The sequence below is a fragment of the Leucopleurus acutus genome, assembly GCF_964270905.1.
Source record: "Leucopleurus acutus genome assembly, chromosome: 7".
Classification (NCBI taxonomy): domain Eukaryota; kingdom Metazoa; phylum Chordata; class Mammalia; order Artiodactyla; family Delphinidae; genus Leucopleurus; species Leucopleurus acutus.
Window position 1 is genome coordinate 19,905,839 of NC_139150.1, and position 22,144 is coordinate 19,927,982.

Sequence of the window (22,144 nt, forward strand, 5' to 3'; positions counted from 1 at the left end):
AAAGAATAAAAAAGAAAAGAAAAATAAAGGGCATCCACATGAATGGAAGAAGTAAAATGATCTCTACTTACAGATTACAGATGACATGACTGTGTGTATAGAAAATCCTATGGAATACACACACACACACACAACTATTAAAACTTATAAATAAATTCAGCAAGGTTTCAGGATATGAGATCAATATACTAAAAAAAATCAATTATATTTCTCTACGTTAGCAATGAACACTCCAAAAATTAAATTAAGGAAATAATTCCATTTATAATAGCTTCTAAAAGAATAAAATACTTAGGAATAAATTTACAAAAGAAGTATAAGACTTGTACACTTAAAACTAAAAACATTATTGAAAGAACTCAAAGAAGACTTAAATAAATGAAGAGGCATCCCATGTTCAAAGACTGGAAGACAATATTGTTAAAACGGCAATATTCCCCAAATCGATCTAGATTCAACACAATCCCTATCAAAAGTCCTGCTGTCTTTTTTGCAGATATTGACAAGTTGAGCCTAAAGTTTATGTGACACAGAATAGCCAAAACACTCTTGAAGAAGAACAAAGTTGGGGGGCTTAGACTTCCCGATTTCAAAGCTGTTATAAAGTCACAGTAATCCAGACAGTGTGCTTCTGGCACAAAAACAGACGTACAGATCAATGAAATAGAATTCAGAATCCAGAAATAAACCCTCACATTTACAGTCAATTGATTTTTGACAAGGGTGCCAGGATAATTCAATGGGGGAACAAAGAGTCTTTTTAAAAATGGTGCTGAGATAACTGGATATCCACGTGCAAAAGAATGAAGCTGGGCCCCTACCTCATACCACATACAAAAATTAACACAGAATGGAATACAGGCCTAAATGTAACAGTGAAAACTATAAAACTCTTATAAGCAAACAGAGGAGTTAAGTCTCTGTGACCCTGGGTTAGGCAATGATTTCTTACATATGACATCAAAAGCATAAACAATGACAGAAAAAGTAGGTAGTCGTCATCAAAAATCTTTGTGCTTCAAAGGACAGCATCAAGAAAGTGAAAAGACAACCTACAGAATGGGAGAAGATATTTGTAAATCATATATCTATAGAGCCCTCGTATATAAAGATAAAAAGATCTCTTACAACTCAATAATAAAAAAACAAAAAAACCCAATTAAACAATGGGCAAAGGATCTGAATAGACATTTCTCCAAAGAAGATATTTAAATGGCCAATAAGCACACGGAAAAGTGTTCAACATCATTTGTCATCAGGAATACACAGATTAAAATCACAATGACATATCCCTTAATGCACTAGAATGGCTATAATCAAAAAGTCAGATAATAACGAGCGTTATCAAGGATGTGGAGAAACTGGATCCCTCACACACTGTTGGTGGAAATGTAAAAATGGTGTAGCCACTTGAGGAAACAGTATGGCAGTTCCCTAAAAGGTTAAATATAGAGTGACCAAATGACCCAGCATTTCTACTCCTAGGTATCTACCTAGTAGTTAAAAACACTGTAAAGCAATTATACTCCAATAAAGATGTTAAAAAAAAAAAAAATGTTCACACAGGGACTTGCACTTGGGCATTCACAGCAGCTTTATTCGTACTAGCCCCAAACTGGAGACAGCCTACATGTCCATCTGTAGGGGAATAGATAAACAAATTGTGGTATATCCAAACAATGAAATATTACTGAGAAATAAAAAGAAATACTGATATCACAGAACAACAGGGATGAGCCTCAAAAGGATACTAAAGTGAAAGAAGTGAGACACAAACGACTAAATATCATATAATTCCATTTATACAGAATTCCAGTAAAGGCAAAACTATAACAAAAGAAAGCAGACAGTGGTTGCCAGGGTGGGGGCCTGGGAAAGGGACTTGCTGCAAAGGGAACTTTTTGGGTTGATGGTAACACTATACATTGTGCTTGTGATAGTGGTTAAATGACTATACGTTTGTCAAAACCCATCAAACTGTACTCTTAAAATTGGTGAATTTTATTTATGTAAATTATATCTCAATAAGTCTGATTTTAAAATAGACTGAAAAGAAACCATTAAAAGAGTAACAGTTGGGCTTCCCTGGTGATGCAGTGGTTAAGAATCTGCCTGTCAATGCAGGGGACACGGGTTCGAGCCCTGGTCCGGGGGGATCCCACATACTGCAGAGTGGCTAAGCCGGCGCACCACAACTGCTGAGCCTGCGCTCTGAGCCTGTGAGCCACAACTGCTGACCCTCGCGCCTAGAGCCCGTGCTCCTCAACAAGAGAGGCCACTGCAGTGAGGGGCCTGCGCACCGTGGCGAGGAGTGGCCCCCGCTCGCCTCAACTAGAGAAATGCCCACGCGCAGCAACGAAGACCCAGCGCAGCCAAAAAAATAAAACAAAAAAACCCCATTCACTTTATAGCAGTACACCATATATATGCAATAAATATTTGTAAAAAAAAAAAAAAAGTAACAGTGGCTAACTTTGAGTAGTGAGATTATGGCTGAGTCTTCATTTTGTAATTTCTCTGCATTTTCCCAATTTCCTTTAATGAATAGACCTCACGTGTAAAAAAGAGAGACACAAATTTTAAAATGGAAACCAGCAGCCATTCTTACTGACTTTCTCTGCTAGAGTACAGAGATTTGGAAGCCCGGGATTTGAACCAGGCTTTGGCTGAGTATTATAAACCTTGAGTTACGCACTTCAATTCTCTAGGGCTCAGTTTCCCCTCCTCCTTCCAAAATCCCGGGGCTGGGCAAGCTGCAGGGCGATTCCCTCATTCTCTGCCTTTCTGCAAGGCTTTGAAATTGGGATTACTCAACCTCTAATTAGATAATGATGTCTAGCATGGTTTATTAAAAAAACTTTTTTTCTCCTTATCTCACAGATAATGCTGCTAAATGGGTGAGGTGCTCAGTAAATGATCTATAGCTTGAGCTGGAAACAAGGTTTACTCAGTGTGGCTAATGCTGCGTACCACAGATACACGTGCTCACACACGTACAGATACACAGACATCGGTAAAGGGCGGGATGCAAAGCTGGAATAAAGGCTGTCTCCCAAGGAGGGACCAGTTGCAGAAAGAAGAAAGCAGTTGTTTCTAGCAGGGGATGGAAAAAGAGAAAACTGCATTATTCAGTCTTATTTTAGAACGTGCTGTAGCCCTTAATACTTTACATACATCATCTCCAGAACCCTCACCCAGCCTGTGGAGAATGGTGACGAGCCTACTTTACAGATGAGAAGATCGATGCCCAGAGAGGTGAAGTAGCTCAAAGGGATCAGAAATTAAATGTGGCCATTCCCAAATCCTACCACTCTGAGTTGCCAACTTGTTTGCCCCCTGGGAAAGTCCCCAGGCCTCACTTAGCTGCAGTCCCCCGACTACTTGAAAAGAGGCTAGAAGAGATGACCTCTGAGGGGGCTTCCCCCACCCCTAATCCTCCACCCCATCTACCCTGCTGAAGAGGGTGTTGTTCAGAGCATCGGCTCTGGAGCTCATGGGAGGGTCAGAATCCTGGTCTGCTACTGTGGCGGCAGTGCCTTGGGCAAGTTACTTAGCCACTTTATTTTACTTTGAAATTTACACATTTTATTAAAAGAACAAAAAATAAACAACACAGAAACAGCACACTAAAATGAACTGCATAATGCACACTTCTAAACACAAACAAGCCAAACAGCACTATAACTTGGGAAAAAATCAAAGCATCTGCCCTACTGATAGCAGTTGAGGAAATGAGCTATTGCATTCTGGAGGCAAAACATTATGGAAACGGTGTATATTTCTTAAATATTATGATCATTGTTTAAATCATTAATTGTTGCACAGGACTCATCATTTTCTTATTGATAAGTAATTTTTAAGTGACATTTTTCTGCCCAAAATATGTGCTTCCATTTTCTATACTTAGCCCTTTTCACCTCAGTTTCCTTATCTATAAAGGCGAGCTAATGTGGACACAACTCAGAGGGATGTTCTGAGGATCAAATGAGCTAATACGTAAGAACTCAAACGATGTGAGGTACTTTTTACGAGCCATGCAACTTTGGGCCAGCGATTATGTTCTCTGAGCCTCAGTTTCTTCATCTGTATAATGGGGATGATAATGCCAGCCAGCTTGTTGAGGAGCCCGGCCTGACACACGGTAATCGCTCACTAAGTGTTAGCTATCTTTAGTATTACTGCCGCCAAAACCTGCTCCTAAACTGTCACCAGGGGCCAGGCGGGTTCTCCTACAGCGCAGACGGGAAGTTTATTAGCGGGAATTACCCTGTGCCATTCAGCAGCCCCTTAATGAGATTGCTGTTATTCGAGGCTGATCCCCCTTATCAGCGGCGCTGTGAACTGCGCAGATCATGACGCTTAATTTCCCTCTATGGAGTCAATCCTTTAATCCCGACTCAGCCTGGCTGGGATTCAGCCTGGCTTTGCGCTGGATTGCCGGCAAGGCATTCTCTGCCAGCACTGAACCAGAACAAAGCAGCCCACAGCTCTTCTCGGAAAACAAGTTGGGATGCTTGGGGGAGGTGGGGCGCCCGCAGGCGCACCCTTGATTTGCATGTTAATGGCCTCCGCCCAACTGCCTGAGGGACAGAGAGGCACTGGCACCCAGACTCTTCCCTAATTAGGGCTCAGCTTTCAGAGCCGGCAGAGGGGCAGAGGGTTTCAGAGGAGGAGGGAGCAGAGACGGGGCCGTGGGGGTCTCGGGCCCAAGCGCTGTGCTCAGGCAGTGGTCCCCGGCATCCTTCTAACTTTGGCTACTGGTTCCCCACGGGGTCAAGTCTAAGTGCTCTGAGTGCGTTCAAGGCCTTCCCTGGTGCAGGATGGCTGACAGCAAAGGCAAGCAGGAGCTGTGAGACACGTGAAGACAGAACCCTGGTGTAAGGAGGGCAGCTGGAGATTGCAGGTCTGTGTGCCCTTGTTTTAGAATGGAGACTCAGAGTGGGGGGGCACAACAAAGCTTCCTGCCTGAGGTCACATCAGTTAGAGAGGACTGGAACTCACGTGTCATGGCAGCCCATCCAGCTCTGCACTGATTTTATTTTATTATTATTATTTTTAAATTTTTGGGCCGTGCCGCGCAGCATGTGGGATCTTAGTTCCCCGACCAGGGATTGAACCCGCACCCCTTGCATCGGGAAGCACATATTCTTAGCCACTGGACCACCAGGGAAGTCCCTGCACTGATTTTAATGAGTACGTTAGAAATAAATTATCTCCCTCCCACCCAAAATCATGCGAGTTGGTGCCTAGTGTACAGCAGATACCCAATAGATATACGCTGCATAAATGAAGAGGGGTCACACTAACAGAACAGCACCTGCCTGGAGAGCGTCTCGCCCTGTAATACTCTGTGCTAGTCAGGCCAGACCTGGAAGGTGATATGAAAGATTCAGAAACCTAAGAGAGAGACAAGCAATAACTAACCACCACCACCGTGACAGCAGGAGTGACAGCAGCTAAGCAAACACTCAGTCTCTTTCCTGGTCAGCTCCCCTTTGGCCTTTACTGAGCCACCGTCTGTGTCAGGCACTTTTCTCACATCACCTCCAATGCCTCCAGAGGATCACCCTACGGGAAGGGTGGCAGGGTCAGCGAGCTGTCTCCCCCATGTTCCCGTTTCCCTTGTCGGGCTGTCCCTGGGCAGGGCTCTGGAATTTGAGCATATATGTGTCTGTCACTTGTGGCCTGAAGTGGTAAAGAAGGAAGTGTGCCTCTCTCCCCGCCCATCAGTCAGAGAGAGAGGACTCTATGATCCAGGGGAGGATGGAAACACAGGAAGGAAGGAGTCTGGGTCCCTGAATCTCCACGTGGAAGGCCGCGTGCATTAGGCTGTGATGTGGCTGAGAAGGAAGTGGTTATGTCAAACCACTGAGAATTTGGGATTTACCTGTTACAGCAAACAGTGTCTGCCTGCCTAAAACAGAGATCAGATCAGAAATCAGATCAGCTCGGTGCTCTGTGACCACCTAGAGGGGTGGGAGAGGGAGGGTGGGAGGGAGGGAGACGCAAGAGGGAGGAGATACGGGGATATATGTATACGTACAGCTGATTCACTTTGTTATACAGCAGCAACTAACACACCATTGTAAAGCAATTATACTCCAATAAAGACGTTACAAAAAAGAAAAAAAGAAATCAGTGCTACTATGACCAAAACCTAAAATTGGAGGCTGGTGGTCTAGCGAGGGAGCTGACATTGTAAGCCAGACAGATGGCAAAACAGCTGATAAAAAGGGTGTCCAGACAGCAGACTCCTAGCTGTGGCTCTAGCAGCAGTTCTCAAAGTGTGGTCCCAGACAAGCCGGGTGTGTGTGGCCTGAGGACCTGTCAGAAATGCGAGTCCTGGGCCCCGCCCTAGACCCAGTGCGGCCTAGAAATCTGTGCTGTCACCAGCCCTCCCGGTGACTGATGCACGCTCACGTTTGAGGACTGCTGCTTCGGGGGTATGACCGCGAAAGCAATGGGGCTCGCCACAGGCTGCCCCGGGCTGAGCCCTCTCCACTGCCCTCCCCTTCCTCCGCTCACCTGGGTCTCAAACCACACTCAACCCTCCACACGCCCACGACTCTGTCCTGCTCAGCTCCTGTTTGGCCTCTAGGCTCCGGGCAGAGGTCACAATTTCTGGAAGCCTTCTCCAGCTCCGACCCCCTCTCTGGCTACACTGCCACCAAGCCAGCTGCCCCTGCAGGGCACAGACCGCCCTGACTTACAACGGAGTAACCAGGGCTCCCACGTCCTGGGACTGTTTTTTGGGAGAGCGGCCGCAGGCTGGCCCTGGCCGTCCCTGCCTTTCGCAGGATCTGAGGGTGGGAGGGATAAGGGGGGCTTCAGTATCCCGCCCCCGTCCACCGTGGGGCCCTTACCCGCGTGGGACTGCATGTGCTCCAGCAGGTTGTTGTAGAACTGGAACTGGATTCCACAGGCGCCGCACGTGTAGGGCTCTGCAGGGAGAAACGGAGCAGCCGTTTCAGGGGCAGCACGAACCCGGATGCCTTTCTGCTGGGCTGCAGGCAGCTTTGGAACTGGGCACCCAGACACACACGGGGCCTGTGCCCTCAGGGCTCTGGGCCTGTCTGCCCCCGTCACTAGCTAGTGAGGGAGAGGCTGCGGGGGAAGGAGCAATGGAGAGAGGAAGACTGGCAGATCAAGACCGCCGAGTGTAGCCAAGCGGCATTTATCGAGTGTTCACTGTGTGCCACACTGTTCCGGGCGCCGGGGATAACACTAAGGGACAAGAGCTCTCTCGGGGCGGAGACCACGTCTTATTTGTTCCACAGCCCACCTCTCAGCCGGTGGAAGCACACAGACAGCACTGTTTGCTGAGTGAACAAATGAATGAACGTATGAATGAACCAAAAACAACATAATGGGCGTGGAGGGCAGAAAAGAGAAGGAGAGAAGGGGTGAGAGAAAGGGTGAGAAGTGGAGAAACACAGAAGAGCTAGAGAAGCAGGGATAAGACAGGAAAGGGAAGAGAAGCGGGCCGGAGGGCGGCAAGAATGAGAGCACGTAAGAACGCGAGCACGCGTGCCCAGCAGAGGGACGTGGAAGGAAAAAGGAAGAGAGAAGAGAGCAAAAACGAGTAGGGAAAAGACGGCAGGAGGATGGCGGAGATGCGCTCGGAAGAGGCGTCCTGAGGCTGCCCCCGTGAGCAGGAAAGGGTGGCTTTGTTCCTGCAGGGCTGGAGGTGGCAGAGTCAGGACGCCCATGGTCACAGCTCCACCCGACACCTGTCCAAACTCCTCCACCCGCCTGGGCTGGGTCTCCCTGTGCCTCCACCTCCTTCAACTGGGTTTACCTGGGAGGGCGGCCCAGGTCTGATGCTCTGGGGAGGTCCCGAACGTGTGGCTGGCTGAGTTCATTCCCTACCCTGCCTCGCCCTCTCCAGCCCCCCGACGGGACCATCACTTACTCTGTAGGAGAGGGAAAGGATTGGAAATCAGGGGACTTGCAGTTTCTGCAAAAGAGAAACAGTTTAGCTAAGTCTCTTCTGGTTCTGGTGCTCGGAGATGACAGTCATTACTTCTGTCCTTAGGAAGTAGTGAGCCAGATGGGCTCTCGGAAGAGGAGGGGGCAGCTGGGGTGGGGCTGGGGCACGGGCAGGGCGAGATCAGTCGGGGCCATCCCTCCAGGACACCCCCAACTTTCAAAAAGTCAGCCCACAGAGCGCCAAGGAGAAAATATCCACGTGTGGCCGCCTGGCTCAGGACAGGGAGCTGGGAGCTGCTTCTAGGTCCTGGCACCGGGGTGGTACTGTCTGGCACCAAACACCAGAGAGGCCAAGGGAGGGCTGCGCTTTGAGGGCTTTTCTGTCTGCTGGCAGCTCCCCGCGCTTCCTGGCACGGTCAGCCGAGCCTCACAGGCAGGAGGCGGCAGAACGGGGCCAGACGGACTACACCGGGAATCCTGGCTCCACCACTCACAAGCTGGGGACCTGGGGCAACAATCAACGTCACCTGAGCCTCAGTTTCCTCATCCAAAAAGTGGGGATAACAATAACACTGACCCTCACTGGGCTGTGGTAAGGATGAAAACAGGTTAAGACACATACAGCTCTGAACACGTGCCAGGCACACAGTAAGCGCTCAATAAATGGTGGCTGCCGGCGGGAGCAGCGCTTCACACCGTCATTCCCAACTCTGAACATCGGCTCTGGTGGAAGGAGAGGCAGGGGGTGCAGCCTGGCTGGCTGGGAACAAAGGCTCCCGGGAGACCGCGGTTTCAGTCCTGGCTCTGCTGCTTATTCCTGTGTGGCCTTGGGCCAGTCACTCCAGTTCTTTAAGGCTCACCTTTTGGAGGGGCTGAGTGGGTTATAGCTTCCAAAAGGATGAAGCCGTTTGGAAAAGTCGACATGCTCTCTACGGTTTAAAGGATCGTGGCAACATTCTCGGGGCTCCCACGGCACACCTCACTCCCTTCCTCGGAGCACTTATTCATCAAATCACTTGGTTTACTTAAAAACACCACCACCTCCCAAACAGCCTACCATGTGAGTGTGTGAACTCTGCAGGGCACCCTCTGAATATTCCCCACCACGGGGACGTGTGTGCCACGCTCATTCCACAGCAGAGGTGAGATTGAGAGGCGAGCTCAAGTCACCGGCTTGTGGATGGTGGAGCTGGGGTCGAGCCTCGGCTGGAGCTCAGATCACTGAGGAAGCTTGCACGTGCAAGTCTGCGCTCCTGGATGTTTCTTTAAGCCCCTGACTGGTGGTCAAGCCACGTGCATCATCTGTCTGCACCCAGGCAGTGCCCAGCACGGCGCTGAGCACAGGCCAACACCTAATCTGGTGGATTAAACTTTAATTGAGCAAGAAAGTGAGTGATGGCTTACCTTAGTATAAAGGAAGTATCAAAATCTTTTTTACACCCTGCCCTGGCTGGCACTGTGTAGACCAGATTGCTGTGCCTTTCTCGGGCAGAGGCTGCTTGTGAACACGCATGGCTCCGCCAGGCTGGCCCCAGGTCTGGCTGGGGACAGTGGCTTTCGGCTGCTCTAAGGTGCTCTAGGGTTCCACTAGAGTCCTGCAGGAGGCAACCACCAGGGGGCGCCAAAACACCACTGGGACCCTCAGGCAAGCCTACTTGGGCTGGTAGGGGCTGGAAGGGAACCTTTGGATGTTTCCAGGTCCAAAAGGGGACCAGAACCTGGGGCCTCCGGCTCTTAGGCCACAGCTCTCTCTACTGTACCCGCTTTGCTTCTTCTGGAAAAAAAAAATGGCTGTGATGTTCATCCTATAAACATAGCAATGGCTCAAAGGGGGCCATCCAAGTCAGTATATCACACAGGTCATGGGGCAGGGGAGTTCCTCTCTCCATGGGGAAGAGACAAAGAGGATCCACAGTCCCGGAGATGCTCCTGAGGCCCGGAGGGATGTCCCTCCCGCTTCTGCCTGCCGGGCTCTGGCCGCCCTCTAATGCTCTGCTCTCAGCCTCCTCCCGACACCCTGCCCCATCACGCACCACAAAGGTCCCGGAGCGGATTGAGGCGGCAGCACAGGGTGACTGTCACGGGGCACACTCACCGCTGGAGTTTTGGGAACTGCTATTCGTCTCTTCAAAGTGGTTTTGTGCTTTGCCTTCTACCCTCCGACTGAAAGCGCTTTCTGCTGGGTGGGGAGAGGAGAGAGCAAGGAAACACCACGGTGATGGGTCAGCAACAGGTCCGAAGGGAGGGGCATGCCAGAGGGGGCTCGGGAGGCCAGGGACGTGGGAACTGCCCCGGCCCCTGGGCTGCGTGAGTGCCTGAGGCTTTATGCTGGGGAACCAGCAGAGGGATGGGCTCCAGAACCCCAAACCCCAAACCTGCAGTTCCTCAGGCTCACCTGAATTGCCTGATACCTCGTCAGGGTCCCAGGAGGTCCCCGACAGTGCCCAGGGTGGGTGGAGGTCCAGGCACGGGGGGGATGTGTGTGGGATGTGGGCGCACTCCTGAGCTCCAACTGATCGAGTAGATGGTACACAGGCCAGGGTCTCCCATCTCTGACCCCTGGGGAGCCACACGTGACACTAAGTAATGTGGATCTGCCAGGTTCTGCTGACACAGGCCCCACCAAGGAGCGGGGAGGGTGACAGACTGCCTTCTGGGGGTGGCTCCGGCAGAGAGGAGGGCCAGAGAGTGGAAGGGGTCCCTGGGTGGCCGAGATGTCATGATAGGCTGAGCCGGGTAGCCCCACACCCTGGGAGGCCAAAGACCAGGTGAGGTCTGGTCGCGGTTCACCGGGGGCAAGGGACTGGCTCCCTGAGTGATTCTGGGGTGTCTCCACTGACGTGCCTTCCTGAGTGGCTCGCCTTCTCCCAGAACTCTCTGTAAACGCCGGAGTCAGAGAAAGGGTCCAACCAGGTGGGAGACACCCACGTTCTGTCTCGAACGTCTGAGCCAGAAGGTGACGGCTTTTCCAAGCTGCTCAGTGGGGATGCTGGATGTGCCAGGATATAAAGGCTTCTGGGAACAAGTCAATCTGGGATGAGCAGCTGACCCAGCAGCTTTTCTTAAGGAGAAACAGCTTGCATGAGGATATCAAAGGCTCTGAGAAGTTCGACCGGAGAGAGACCCATCTAGCTTCACTGAACCCAACCTTCCCAAATAGAATCGGCCACTGAAGCCCATTTAAAAATATGAGATTCCTTAACATCCTTCGAAAATGGTGATTCTGGGAAATGCCATTGTCACCCAGGCCACCCTACGCCAGGAGGGCAAGCGCTCATACTATGGGAGCCGAGGTTCCAGACGATCACTGGGGTGATGGGAAGGGAAGCCCCAGGTGGCTCCTATAGGCCCTGCTCAATTCCCCCGCCCCCGACTCTGACAGTGCCTCCTGAGGCAGCCTCCGTTTTGCAGAGGCTGTTGACAACATCACACACAAGACCCTCTCTTCTAACTGTGTCTGTAAAATGCCTGGACTGAGAGCTACACACCTGCCCACTTCAAGATACCATCTGTAAATTGGCAAAGAAAGCCCCTCAATTCTCCACCTAGGAAAAACGGGGGGACTCTTATTTACGAAGCACCTGCTATGGGCCAGGCACTGGTCCAGATGCTTTACATCCACATAATCCTCCAATCGCCCTATGAGGTCCACGCTGTCATGCCCATCTTATAGGTGAAAACCCAGAGAGAGTGAGGTTGTCAAGTTCCTGGGCCTGACTAAGCTCCTAACCCTTTAAGATGGCAGAATAAGGAGGTTTCATTCTTGGGACAGATGCTTCCTTTTTAAAAAGGGCTGGGGCAGGGAAGTGGTTCCTTCTGCCATCTTAAACCTCATGCATGCAGGGGACGGTTACCCATCTATGGAGGATTTTCGTGCAGCCTGACCAACACATTGGTACAATTCAGCACAACTAAGGTTACAAACTCTTATAATTAGCCTCCTATGGCTCAGCTGGTAAAGCAGATTTTGATCAGCTATCCCTGCTATAGGCACCTCTGGCTGAAAACCAGTGAGCGGCTTCATAAGGGACATCCCCGCGCAGGCGCGCGCGCGCGCGCGCACACACACACACACGCACGGGAGCGGCTGCCTGTTCTAGCATGACGGGGGCAGTGATGACTTCCAGCTCCAACATGCAGGCTCCGGCTCACAACCTGGTGTCCCCTGACCTGCGCAGCTACTAGTCCAGGTGTGACACCCATCACAAGTCTTCCAGGTCACAAAAAGGCGGCCAGAGGCAAGCCCCATTGCTTGTGATGCTTACTTGGTGACTCTGGCCTCTGAGAGCTGCCATAGACCACACAGGCCCTACAGGCAGTTCTCTGCAGAAACTGCAGATGCAAAAACTCCCAGCCACAAGGTCGAGAGTAAAATCAAGATCTGAAAGCCGTGAACCATTATTTAGTTAAGCCAGTATCTACCACCAATAAGTCCGTGACGACCAGCCTGTTTAACTAATTTATAACTACTGTTGCCAAAAAACAATGGCTACTAGCTCTTCTCTACACAGTAGCTGAACACCATTACCTTCCAAGTTGATTAACTACTTACTCTCCTTTCGGGAGATCTAAGCACTTAAGCATAGCTTCAAATATTTTTAAGAACCACATCCTTGCTCCTGGTTAGCTTTCTGAACCACAGGAAAGGCGAGCACCACTCATCACGTGGCTGTAATCGGTCCAGCCCCCTGGTTCATTTGAGTGAGTTCTCAGTTTGATCACTTGTATATTTTTAATGGATAACTTTGGGCCTCTTGAGGGTATCTGAAAGGCCCGTAGTCCCAGAATGACCAAGTCATCACTCTACCCCACATCCCACATATCTAGGGAGAAGGCCCAAGGCTCTTTCCATCCAGGTGTGAATCAGGATTCCTGATTAGCTGGTACTCAGCACACAGTGTGTCTTATTCCCCGATAACTGGTAAGAAATGGCTGGTGTGCACGTTTCACTGCCTGTTCACCCTTCCAGAGTCTGAGCCCTTTCTGCATAGACTCAGACAACACTGGAGTGGGCATCCGTTGGCTTCCCGCTGGGCTATGGCTCATGGAGGGGGTTCCTGAACAGTGAGGTAGAGGGAGGCCAAGAGAACAGAGCTCCCAGCCAAACACTCTTCTTCACGGAGAGCAGCTCTTCGTAGAAATGAGTTTTTAGACTGGGTTTTCTGAAAAATGGGGGATGCGAACTCATGCCAAGAGGGTCCAGGCAGGTGACGTAAATGGATGAACTGGGCTGGATGTGAGACAGACAACAGTGTGATCACAATGAGACATGGCACCTGCCACGTGGCCACTGTATTGGGGAGGCAGGAGGGAGTGGTGGGGACTGTGGAAAACCGGAGAGCACACGCTCTACTGAAGGAGGCAGCTGTGCCTCGGCCCCAAGGCAACTGCTACCCTGAGGAAAGTGGGCCCAGGACTGCCGGATCTGACTTTTCAGTGTAAGCCAGAAACCAAAAGTTTCATATATAAATCTCCTAATGCTCAAATGTTGGCAATTAATTTGAAAGAATTTAAAACCCCTTAGGCCATGACTTGGGGAGAAAAAATTAGTTTGCAAACCATCTTGTACAACCCTCTGATTTAGGGTAAGAAAACCTAGACTCAGAGAGGCTAGGTGGCTTGCCGTGGTCACAGAGCCAGCCTGAGGCAGAGCCGGGACCCAGATTCGTCCCAGAGAGCTAGGGACCACCACCCTCGCTCTTGCAAGGGAACAATGACCCCGGGCACAGCTGTGGCAGGTGGGGAGAAGGGCGGGGAGTGGAGGAAGTGTGAGGGTAACATAGGCCATTGGTACCTGCAGTTGCCTTGCTTGCCGGAGATCCCGAATTTGGAGTGCGGAACGTCGGGGTTTGGGTGGCTGGAGGGGTGCGGTGTAAGAGGGTAGCGCATCGGACCACGGAGGCCGGAGCCTTTTTCCCCGACTGGTTCGTCTGGGTCTTCGCTGCCACGAAGCGTGGAGACGGGGAGACCTCTGGATGCGAACACTCAGACCCCGTGTCTGGATCGTCCGGTGGCTCCCACCCGGGGGCAGTACCTGAGAGGGTCACGCTCTCAGTTGCCGAGGGAGCTTGGAGCCGACCAAGTACCCCTACGCTCGAGGACCAAAACTTCTTGGTCCACAGAGAGCAAGGGCTCTGGCTCCCACCTGGAGCCTGAGAAAGTCTGGGAGTCTAGAACCTTCCCCAGCTTCTCCTCGAGGGAAGCCTGATCGCCAGCTCACACTCAGCATTACTTGGAGGCCACTGACCAGCCCACTGGCTGGGTCACCCATAACCCTTGACCAACCCAGGCTCTGCGTGTCTAAGAACTCGGCCTGTGACCCATGCTTGGGGCACTTGAATTAGTCAACCCCGGCTCAAATGCATTTTCTAAAATGCTGACTCCCGAGCCTCTTTTCCTTCCAAGGCAGGCTGGCTCAGCAGCAATGATAGACAACAGAGAGGCAGAGACGTGCAGGGTCGATTGATGGGAGAGGGGAAGAGCAGAGGGCCCAATGTCGCCCCACGGTCTTACGGGAAGGGGCTCGTGGAACTCCTGGGCACTGCCTGGGATTGACAATCTCAGGGGACAGTGCTCGACCCAACACCTGACGCTTTAATGGAAATCAGTGCAGCAGCTCCCCGGTGGGGTTAGGGGCAGCTTGTGTCACCATTTCCCACACCTCTTGCCTCCCCTGCCCGCCTTCTCTGCAGAAACTGGAGTTACTGAGAACAGGGGTGGGGGGCCCTGACCCTCAGCGGGTCTCCAGCTCGGCTGGTATCAGGTGGCAGCCTCCTGCACGCTGCCCAGAGACGTAGTTACCGGGGTGGCAAGCCCCTGAATGTGGCCACAGTGCCACCTTCCAACCAAAAGGGGAGGCAGTGGTTTCACTCAACTGCAACTCTTCCCGGAGGGCAAGAGTGGACCAGACGGCAAGAGAAGGGACCCCTCCGGGGCTGACCGGGGGCTCACGGAAGCCACCGGCACTGGGAACATCTCAAGGGCACCACCTTGCTGCAGAGCCTGGCCGGAGCCTGGGAAGGACGCTGCCCTGCTGCCTGCCTCAGGGGCAGAGGAGAGACCTTCTTACACCCCTGCTCCCAGGGCAGTGTCCATCCTGGGCACCAGACGCTGCGCCCACGACTCTCATAGCCAAAATAGACGGGCGCTCCCTGACCCTCCATGTCTGCCTACTCCTGGCCGGAGGAAGCCCAGGCCCAGAGACGCAGGAATCAGGGCCTTGTTCAAGGTCACACAGGACCCGAGGCCCTGAGGTGAGCTCAGAGGACTCAGGCTGGCCTCCCTTGTCCCTCTGGGGAGGTCACTGCCTTTCCACCTCAGTAGCAGCCAGATGCCAGGAGCTGGGGATGGGGCGTCCTTTGGTCGTGGCCCCGTAAGCAAGCCCTCACCTGCCCCCCCCAAGCCCCAGGAGGAAACCCCCAGGCTCAGTCTGTGGAGAACACAGATGTCCCCCGCCACTCCTCTTCCCCGCCACCCCACTCTCCAGATTCTCACTTTCTCAATCAGGAACTGGAGACGGGTGGGTGGGGAAGGATACTTACATATGATCCCCCTTTCTCCCTCCCTCCCTTTCAGAGTGAAAGACCTTGAAGGTCCCGAGTTCAACCAGAAGGGTGGCTCATCTCACAATTCTCAATTGTTTTTTTCTTAGCCACGGGATAAACCTACACATCAAACTCTGAGGGAGGCGTCCAGCGTCCCACCTCTGATTTCTCCCCTGTCTCCCTGAAGCACAGTTTGGGGACCACAGCTTGTGGTTCACTGTTTAACGGAACCAGCACTGAGTGTGCGGTGAGCCTGGCCCACCTCTGAATCTCAAGCCTGTCACCTCCGGCTTCTGCGGTCTTGGACTCTTTACTTCCCCTCTTGGCCTCAGTTTCCCCACCTCACCTCCACTGATGAAAGCAGGACACCCATCTCTGCACTACCAACCTCACAGGGATTTTGTGAGAATCCACACAGGTCACGGAAGCACCTTGAACGGTAAACTACTCTTCAGATGTAAACAGTTATTAATGGTATTTTTTAGGAATAAGGAAACCAAGGCCCAGAATGGTTAATAAGTTTACAGCCACACAGAAAGTTAGTGCCAGGATGGGACGGGGGCTCAAGCCTGCCAGCTTCTCATGGAGGTCTTTGCACAGGCCATGTGGTCCCCTTAGGCACTAACACACCCCCGGGCACCTGGGCACAAGGGACAGAGAATTTCTGAGCAATAACAGAGCGTGTTGCTTCCCCTCTTAGGCCTCGTCTCCACCCGCAGAATGGTTTCTAGGAGACCCTCTGGACCAGATCTTTTCATGGTCTGCGACCCTGCTGTCAAAATCCTGGCGTTCCGTGTGGGAAAGCCCCTCCTTCCCTGTGGCAGGGAGCTCAGGACACCCAAAAGCACATGATACAGTAAACCCTTGCCTGGGGCCTGCCCACTTCTTGCCCTCTCGGTCAACCCCTCTCTCTTCCAAGTTTCATGGCCTTTGCTCATGGTATCCCCTCTGCCTGGAATGTTCTTCCCTCCAGTTTCTGCCTGGATTACTACTGCTGGTCCTACATACCTCCACCTAAACATCACTTCCTCCGGAAGCCCTCCCTGATACCCCACCTGGTCATTTATCTTCCAGTCGCCTCCCTTGTTCCCTTCCAAGATCTGACTGCCGCCAATGATGACCCATGGTGTGATCTTTGATCAATGTCTCTTTCCCCATTACCCTGTATGTTCCGTGGGGGTAGGGTCTCTGCCACTTTGGTCCAACCACGCACTCAGTGCCTGGCACATTCCCTAACACACAGGAAGTGCTCAACAGATACTGTGGAACCAGGAATCAAAGCACGAATGGCTCAGAACCACTTAAACAGAGCACATTAAAGATGGGATGCCCAAGAGAGGGCGAAAGACGCTTCTCACATGTTATCCTCCCACTGGTACCAAGGGTATAAGGCAGCTAGGGACAAAGAGGCTCAGAGAGGTACGGCACCACGCCAGGGTCACAGAGGAGATCAGTGCCGAGCCAAGATAAACTTCCCAGGCTCCTAACTCATTTCACTCAACCTTTTGCTCCATCTGTTGACTTTCTCACATGGAATGTTATCAGGCTGATATTCCTACCTGGGCTCTCACTGAGAAAGGAAGCAAGCAATTCAGACTGGCAGACTGGCCTAGTAAGAAAGGTATGAGATATTTACACATAAGAGATATTAAAAATAAGGCAGCACGTGGTCTCTTCTTTCTGTAAAGCTGAAAATTTAACTGGAACAGAAATTCAGAGACTATAAGGATTCAAGAAAGGTAACCATGCAGCGGAGAGGCAGGGAAGACCAGAGGATTCCCCTGAAACCTTTAACGCTGTAGAGGGGAGTGGAAACGCATTGGAGGCAAAAGGGAATAGGGTGCTCAAAGGCTAGAGGAGGGAACGCAAGGGAGAGGTGATGCAAGAGGAATCTAATTTGGGAACCACTGCTCACAGATTTTCGTCGTAGAAGGAGAACTGGAGACCTTACACTTCTGGCCATGATGGTATGTATACCTGGTACAGGACTAGCCCTCCTCCAGATTCAACTGTAAAGCTGGACAAAATGCACGGAACAAGAATTTCCAGACTCTGAATGTAGATGGTGCAAGACTGTGATTCGTGAAAGAAGACCTGCTGTGAGCCCCAGGATCACCCCAGCTCTCTGCCAGGATAGACCCTCTGGACCACAGCACAGAGGTAGAGCTCGAAGGATGCGCTGCAATCTCACTGATCTGAGAGACAGTGATCAGAGTTCAGGGCTTCTGAGGCAGCTGGAATTGACAGGGAAGAATAACAAAGAGGAGGCAGTTGTGCAAAAAAACAACTCCAGAAACGGGCAGAGGGGCCCCTTGAAGTCTCTGGCTGAACACCAAGCTGTATTTGTACAGAGGGAGCCTCTGCAAAGACTGGCAACCAACAGCTGCTTGGGGCGGGGTGGGGGGTGCGGGGAGCTGACTGAAGATTCAGAGGTGGCGAAAGGCGAGGAGAGGTCTGAGTTCCACCTGCCAGAGGAGAGATCTTGCTGAATACCTCCAGCATTCACTTGAGACCCAGAAAAGCCATGCCTCAGTAGGATCACTCTAACCCTAGAATAAGGACTGCTCTGGAACTGCCCTAACACAGCTTTAAAACAAGGCTTTGAAGTATCGAGTTGACCTGTAAGTAGATGAACTGCCTGCCAGATGCCAGAAGAAAATTCAACACTTTTTAGAAGAAGACAACAAAATCCACACACTCAGCAACACAGCATATGCAGCCACAATGTTCAGCACAGAATAAAAACTTATTTGTTAGGGGAAGTGGGAAAATGTGGGGAAGAATCAAGAGAAAAAAAATCAACAGGAACATAAAGAAATGACAGGGATGATGGCGTTAGCAGCCAAGGGCCTTAACACGGCAATTATAAATATGCTCAAACACTTAAAGGATAATATGAATATAATGAAAGAAACAATGTAAAAAGGAACCAAGTGGAAATTACAGACACGAAAAATACGATAGCTGAAATGTAACATTCATTTGATGGACATTTCTAATGAAACAAGTAAGACCGTAGAAGAAAAGATCAGTAAACTTGTACACAGGACACTAGAAATTATCCAAATTGAAACACAGAGGGAAAACAAGGCTGGAAAACTGAACAGAGCTTCAACTGATGATCTGTAAACATCATAAAACAATCTAATATATATGCAATTAAAGTCTCAACAGGAGAAGGAAGAGATTGGGGAAGAAAAATATTTGCAGAAATACTGGCTGAAAATTTTCCAAATCTGAGGAAAAATATAAACCCACTGATCTAAGAAGCTCAGTGAACCCCAAGCAGGATAAACACGAGGAAAACTATACATCATAATCAAATTGCTGAAAATTAGTAATATAGAGAAATATTTAAAAGCATTCAGAGAAAAGAGACCCATTAAATACAGAATAACAATCAGAATGATCTCTGAATTCTCATCAGAAACAACATAAGCCAGAAGATAAAGGAATGACATTTTTTAAATGCTGAAAGAAAAATATCTCAACCTAGAATTTCATATCCAAAGAAAATATCCTTCAAAAGAAAAGGTGAAATAAAAACACCTTCAATTAAGAGAATCTTTCATCAACAGACCTACAGTATAAGAAATGTTGGGCTCCCCTGGTGACGCAGTGGTTGAGAGTCCGCCTGACGAGGCAGGGGACGCGGGTTCGTGCCCCGGTCCGGGAGGATCCCACGTGCCGCGAAGCGGCTGGGCCCGTGAGCCATGGCCGCTGGGCCTGCGCATCCGGAGCCTGTGCTCCGCAACGGGAGAGGCCACAACAGTGAGAGGCCCACGTACCGCAAAAAAAAAAAAAAAAAAAAATCCATGTAATTTACCACATTATCAGAATAAAAGATAAGAATCATAGGATCATCTCAACAGATGCAGAAAAAACACCTAACACCAATTTCTGATAAAAACTTTCAGTAAATTAGAAATAGAAGGTAACTTCCTCAACTGACAAAGGGGCATCTATGAAAACCTATTTTAGCTAACATAATACTTAATGATGGAAATGATCATACTTAACGATGAAAAACTGAACCCTATGATTGGGAACTAGGCAGAGATATCCACACATTTCATTTATTCAGCATTGAACTGGAGGGTCCTAATCAGCATAACGGGGAAGAAAGAGAATAATAAAAGGAATACAGATTAGAAAAAAAGAAGTAAGGCTGTCTTTATTAGCAGATGACATCAGTACGTACAAGAAAAATTCAGATAAATTTAGAAAAAAGCTAATAGAACTAATAAGTGAATTTAACAAAGTTGCAGGATACAAATTCAATATATACAAAAATCATAGCAACAAAAACTGGAAAATAAAAAAATCACAGGAGCATCAAAAAACCCCATAAAATACTTAGATATAATTTAACGAAATATGTAAAAGACCTCTGCTCTGAAAATACAAACTATTGCTGAGAGAAATTTAAATAGACCTAAACCAATGGAGAGATATACTATGTTCATGAAGTGGAAGATCGACTATTATTATGATGTCTCTTCTCCCCAGATTGGTCGATAGATTCAGTGTAATCCTAAACAAAATCCCAGTTGGAGTTTTTTGTAGCAATTGGCAATAAGACTAACATTTATATTGCAAGGCAAAGTTCCTTGTTTTAAGAAAAATATTCTTAAAAATACACAAGGTTGAAAAGCTGAGAGTACCTGATTTAAGACTTACAGTAAATAAGACCATGTTGGCACCAACACAGGCAAATAGATCAGTGGAACAGAAATAAACTCACACGTACTTACGCATTCAACTGATTTTCAACAAAGGTCTCAATGCAATGTCATGGAAAAAGGACAATCTTTTCAACAAATGGTGTTGGAACAACCAGTCATATGGAATAAAGTTAATCTCAAATCCTACCTCTCATCATTCACAAAAATTAACTTAAAATGGATCAGAGACTTAAATGTAAAAGCTGAGAGTATAAAGATTCTAAAAGATAATAAAGAAGAGTATCTTCACCACCTTGAGGTAGGCAAGGATATCCTGAGTAGAACTGAGAAAACACTAACCATAAAAAAACTGATAAATTAGACTTCATTAAAATGAAAAACTGCTCATCAAAAGATACTACATGAAAATCAACAGTCACACCAAAGACTGAGAGAAAATGTCCACAAGATATATATTTGATAAAGACCGTGGATCTAGAGTATATAAAGAACTCCTCCAATTTAACAATAAAAAGACAAACAACCCAACCAAAAAAATGGGCAGAAGGCTTAAACAGTTTCCAAAGTAAAATATACGAATGGCTAATAAGCAAATGAAAAAGTGCTCAACATCATTAGTCATCAGGAAAATACAAATTAACACCACAATGAAATACCACTACACACTCACCAGAGTAGCTTCCTACCACCAAATTGTTGGCAAGAATTTGGAGCAAGTGCAACTCCCATCTGTGGCTGGTGGGAGTGAAAGGCGCTAGTGAAAGGCGCATTTCCCAGTCATCTTGGGAAATGGTTTGTCAGTTCTTAAAAAGGTAAACATACTCTCCCCTATGACCTATCAATTCTACTCCCTGGAATTTATCCAAGAGAAATGAACACAGAAAGCCTAGTACAAGCATTTTCAATAGCAGCTTTATTCATAATAGCCTAAAACTGGAAACAATTCAAATGAACAAGCCAATGGCTCAACAAACTGTGGTACTTGCACACAACAGAATATTGCTCAGCAGTAAAATAAAAGAATGAACTGATATATACAACATGTATGAATCTTAAAAACATTTTGCTAAGTGAAAGCAGTCAGACCCCAGAGTACATATTATATGACTCCATTTCGTTAGACCTCCTTCCAGTCAGCCTACGGCTCTCTGGATGCTCTCAGGAGACCCAGGGTCTCTCAAGGCCTGGCCCTGAGTACCACTTGATGAAGCCATCAAGTCCGGCCCCCAATTCCACACAGAACCCATGGACATACAAACATCTAGATCCAAAGGCCACTGGAGGGGCTATTTCTTGGTCAGCTTTGGAGAATCAATCCTCTGTTGCATCTAACCTAAATCTCTCACTCTGTAATTTTAAACACAGATGATCACAGAGTCCCTAGACTTCAGTAATAAAGAAGAGATGCACTCAACAAACAGATGCAGAAAGACAAAGAGAGTTCACAATAGAGAGAACAAGAAAATGAGGAACAGAGAAAGAGTAGACAGCCTTTCAGGAGAGAAGTACCTGGATGTTAGGGAAGTAATCAGGGTACAAACGAAGCACCCCTTCCTGCTGTACCATCTGACATGTGATGCAGGAGAACTTCACGGTTAAGAGTATGGGCCTGGAGGGTGCCTGTCAGGGTTCAAGCCAAGCTCCTCCTCTTATTAACTCCATGACCTTATTCAACTTGTTCCAGCAAGAGCCATTTGGGGAAAGAGCAGAAACAGCACTGAAGGTTTTCTCCAAAGGCTGAAACCCAAGCTGCAGGATGGCTTTGTAACTAACACCTAACTGTAAGTGCTTTCTGCGTAGCGTCCCCTCTGGGTACCAGGCAGCGGGGCAGTTGCCGCTTCCCCGGAGAGCACAGGTAAGCAGGTACCCACACACAATTGCCCCTGTCCCTGCCCATGGAGAGCGGGATCCCCAGAGGGGTCTGAGCCATGGAGCTCAAGCCACAGCCCTGATGCTTCAGCACCAGCACCGTGAGTGGGTCAAATG

At 49.2% G+C, this 22,144-nt stretch overlaps 1 protein-coding gene across 1 annotated transcript in view; it reads right to left on the bottom strand.

Annotated features, from left to right (window-relative positions):
- ZNF618 (zinc finger protein 618) overlaps positions 1-22,144 on the bottom strand; it is an 80,940-nt gene that overhangs the window by 9,263 nt on the left and 49,533 nt on the right. Inside the window, exons 10-12 of the mRNA XM_082843078.1 lie at positions 13,724-13,963; positions 10,025-10,105; positions 6,864-6,941 (exon numbers count right to left, since the gene is read on the bottom strand). Of these exons, the coding sequence (XP_082699204.1) occupies positions 6,864-6,941; positions 10,025-10,105; positions 13,724-13,963 (399 nt within the window). The remainder of the gene's footprint in view (positions 1-6,863; positions 6,942-10,024; positions 10,106-13,723; positions 13,964-22,144) is intronic.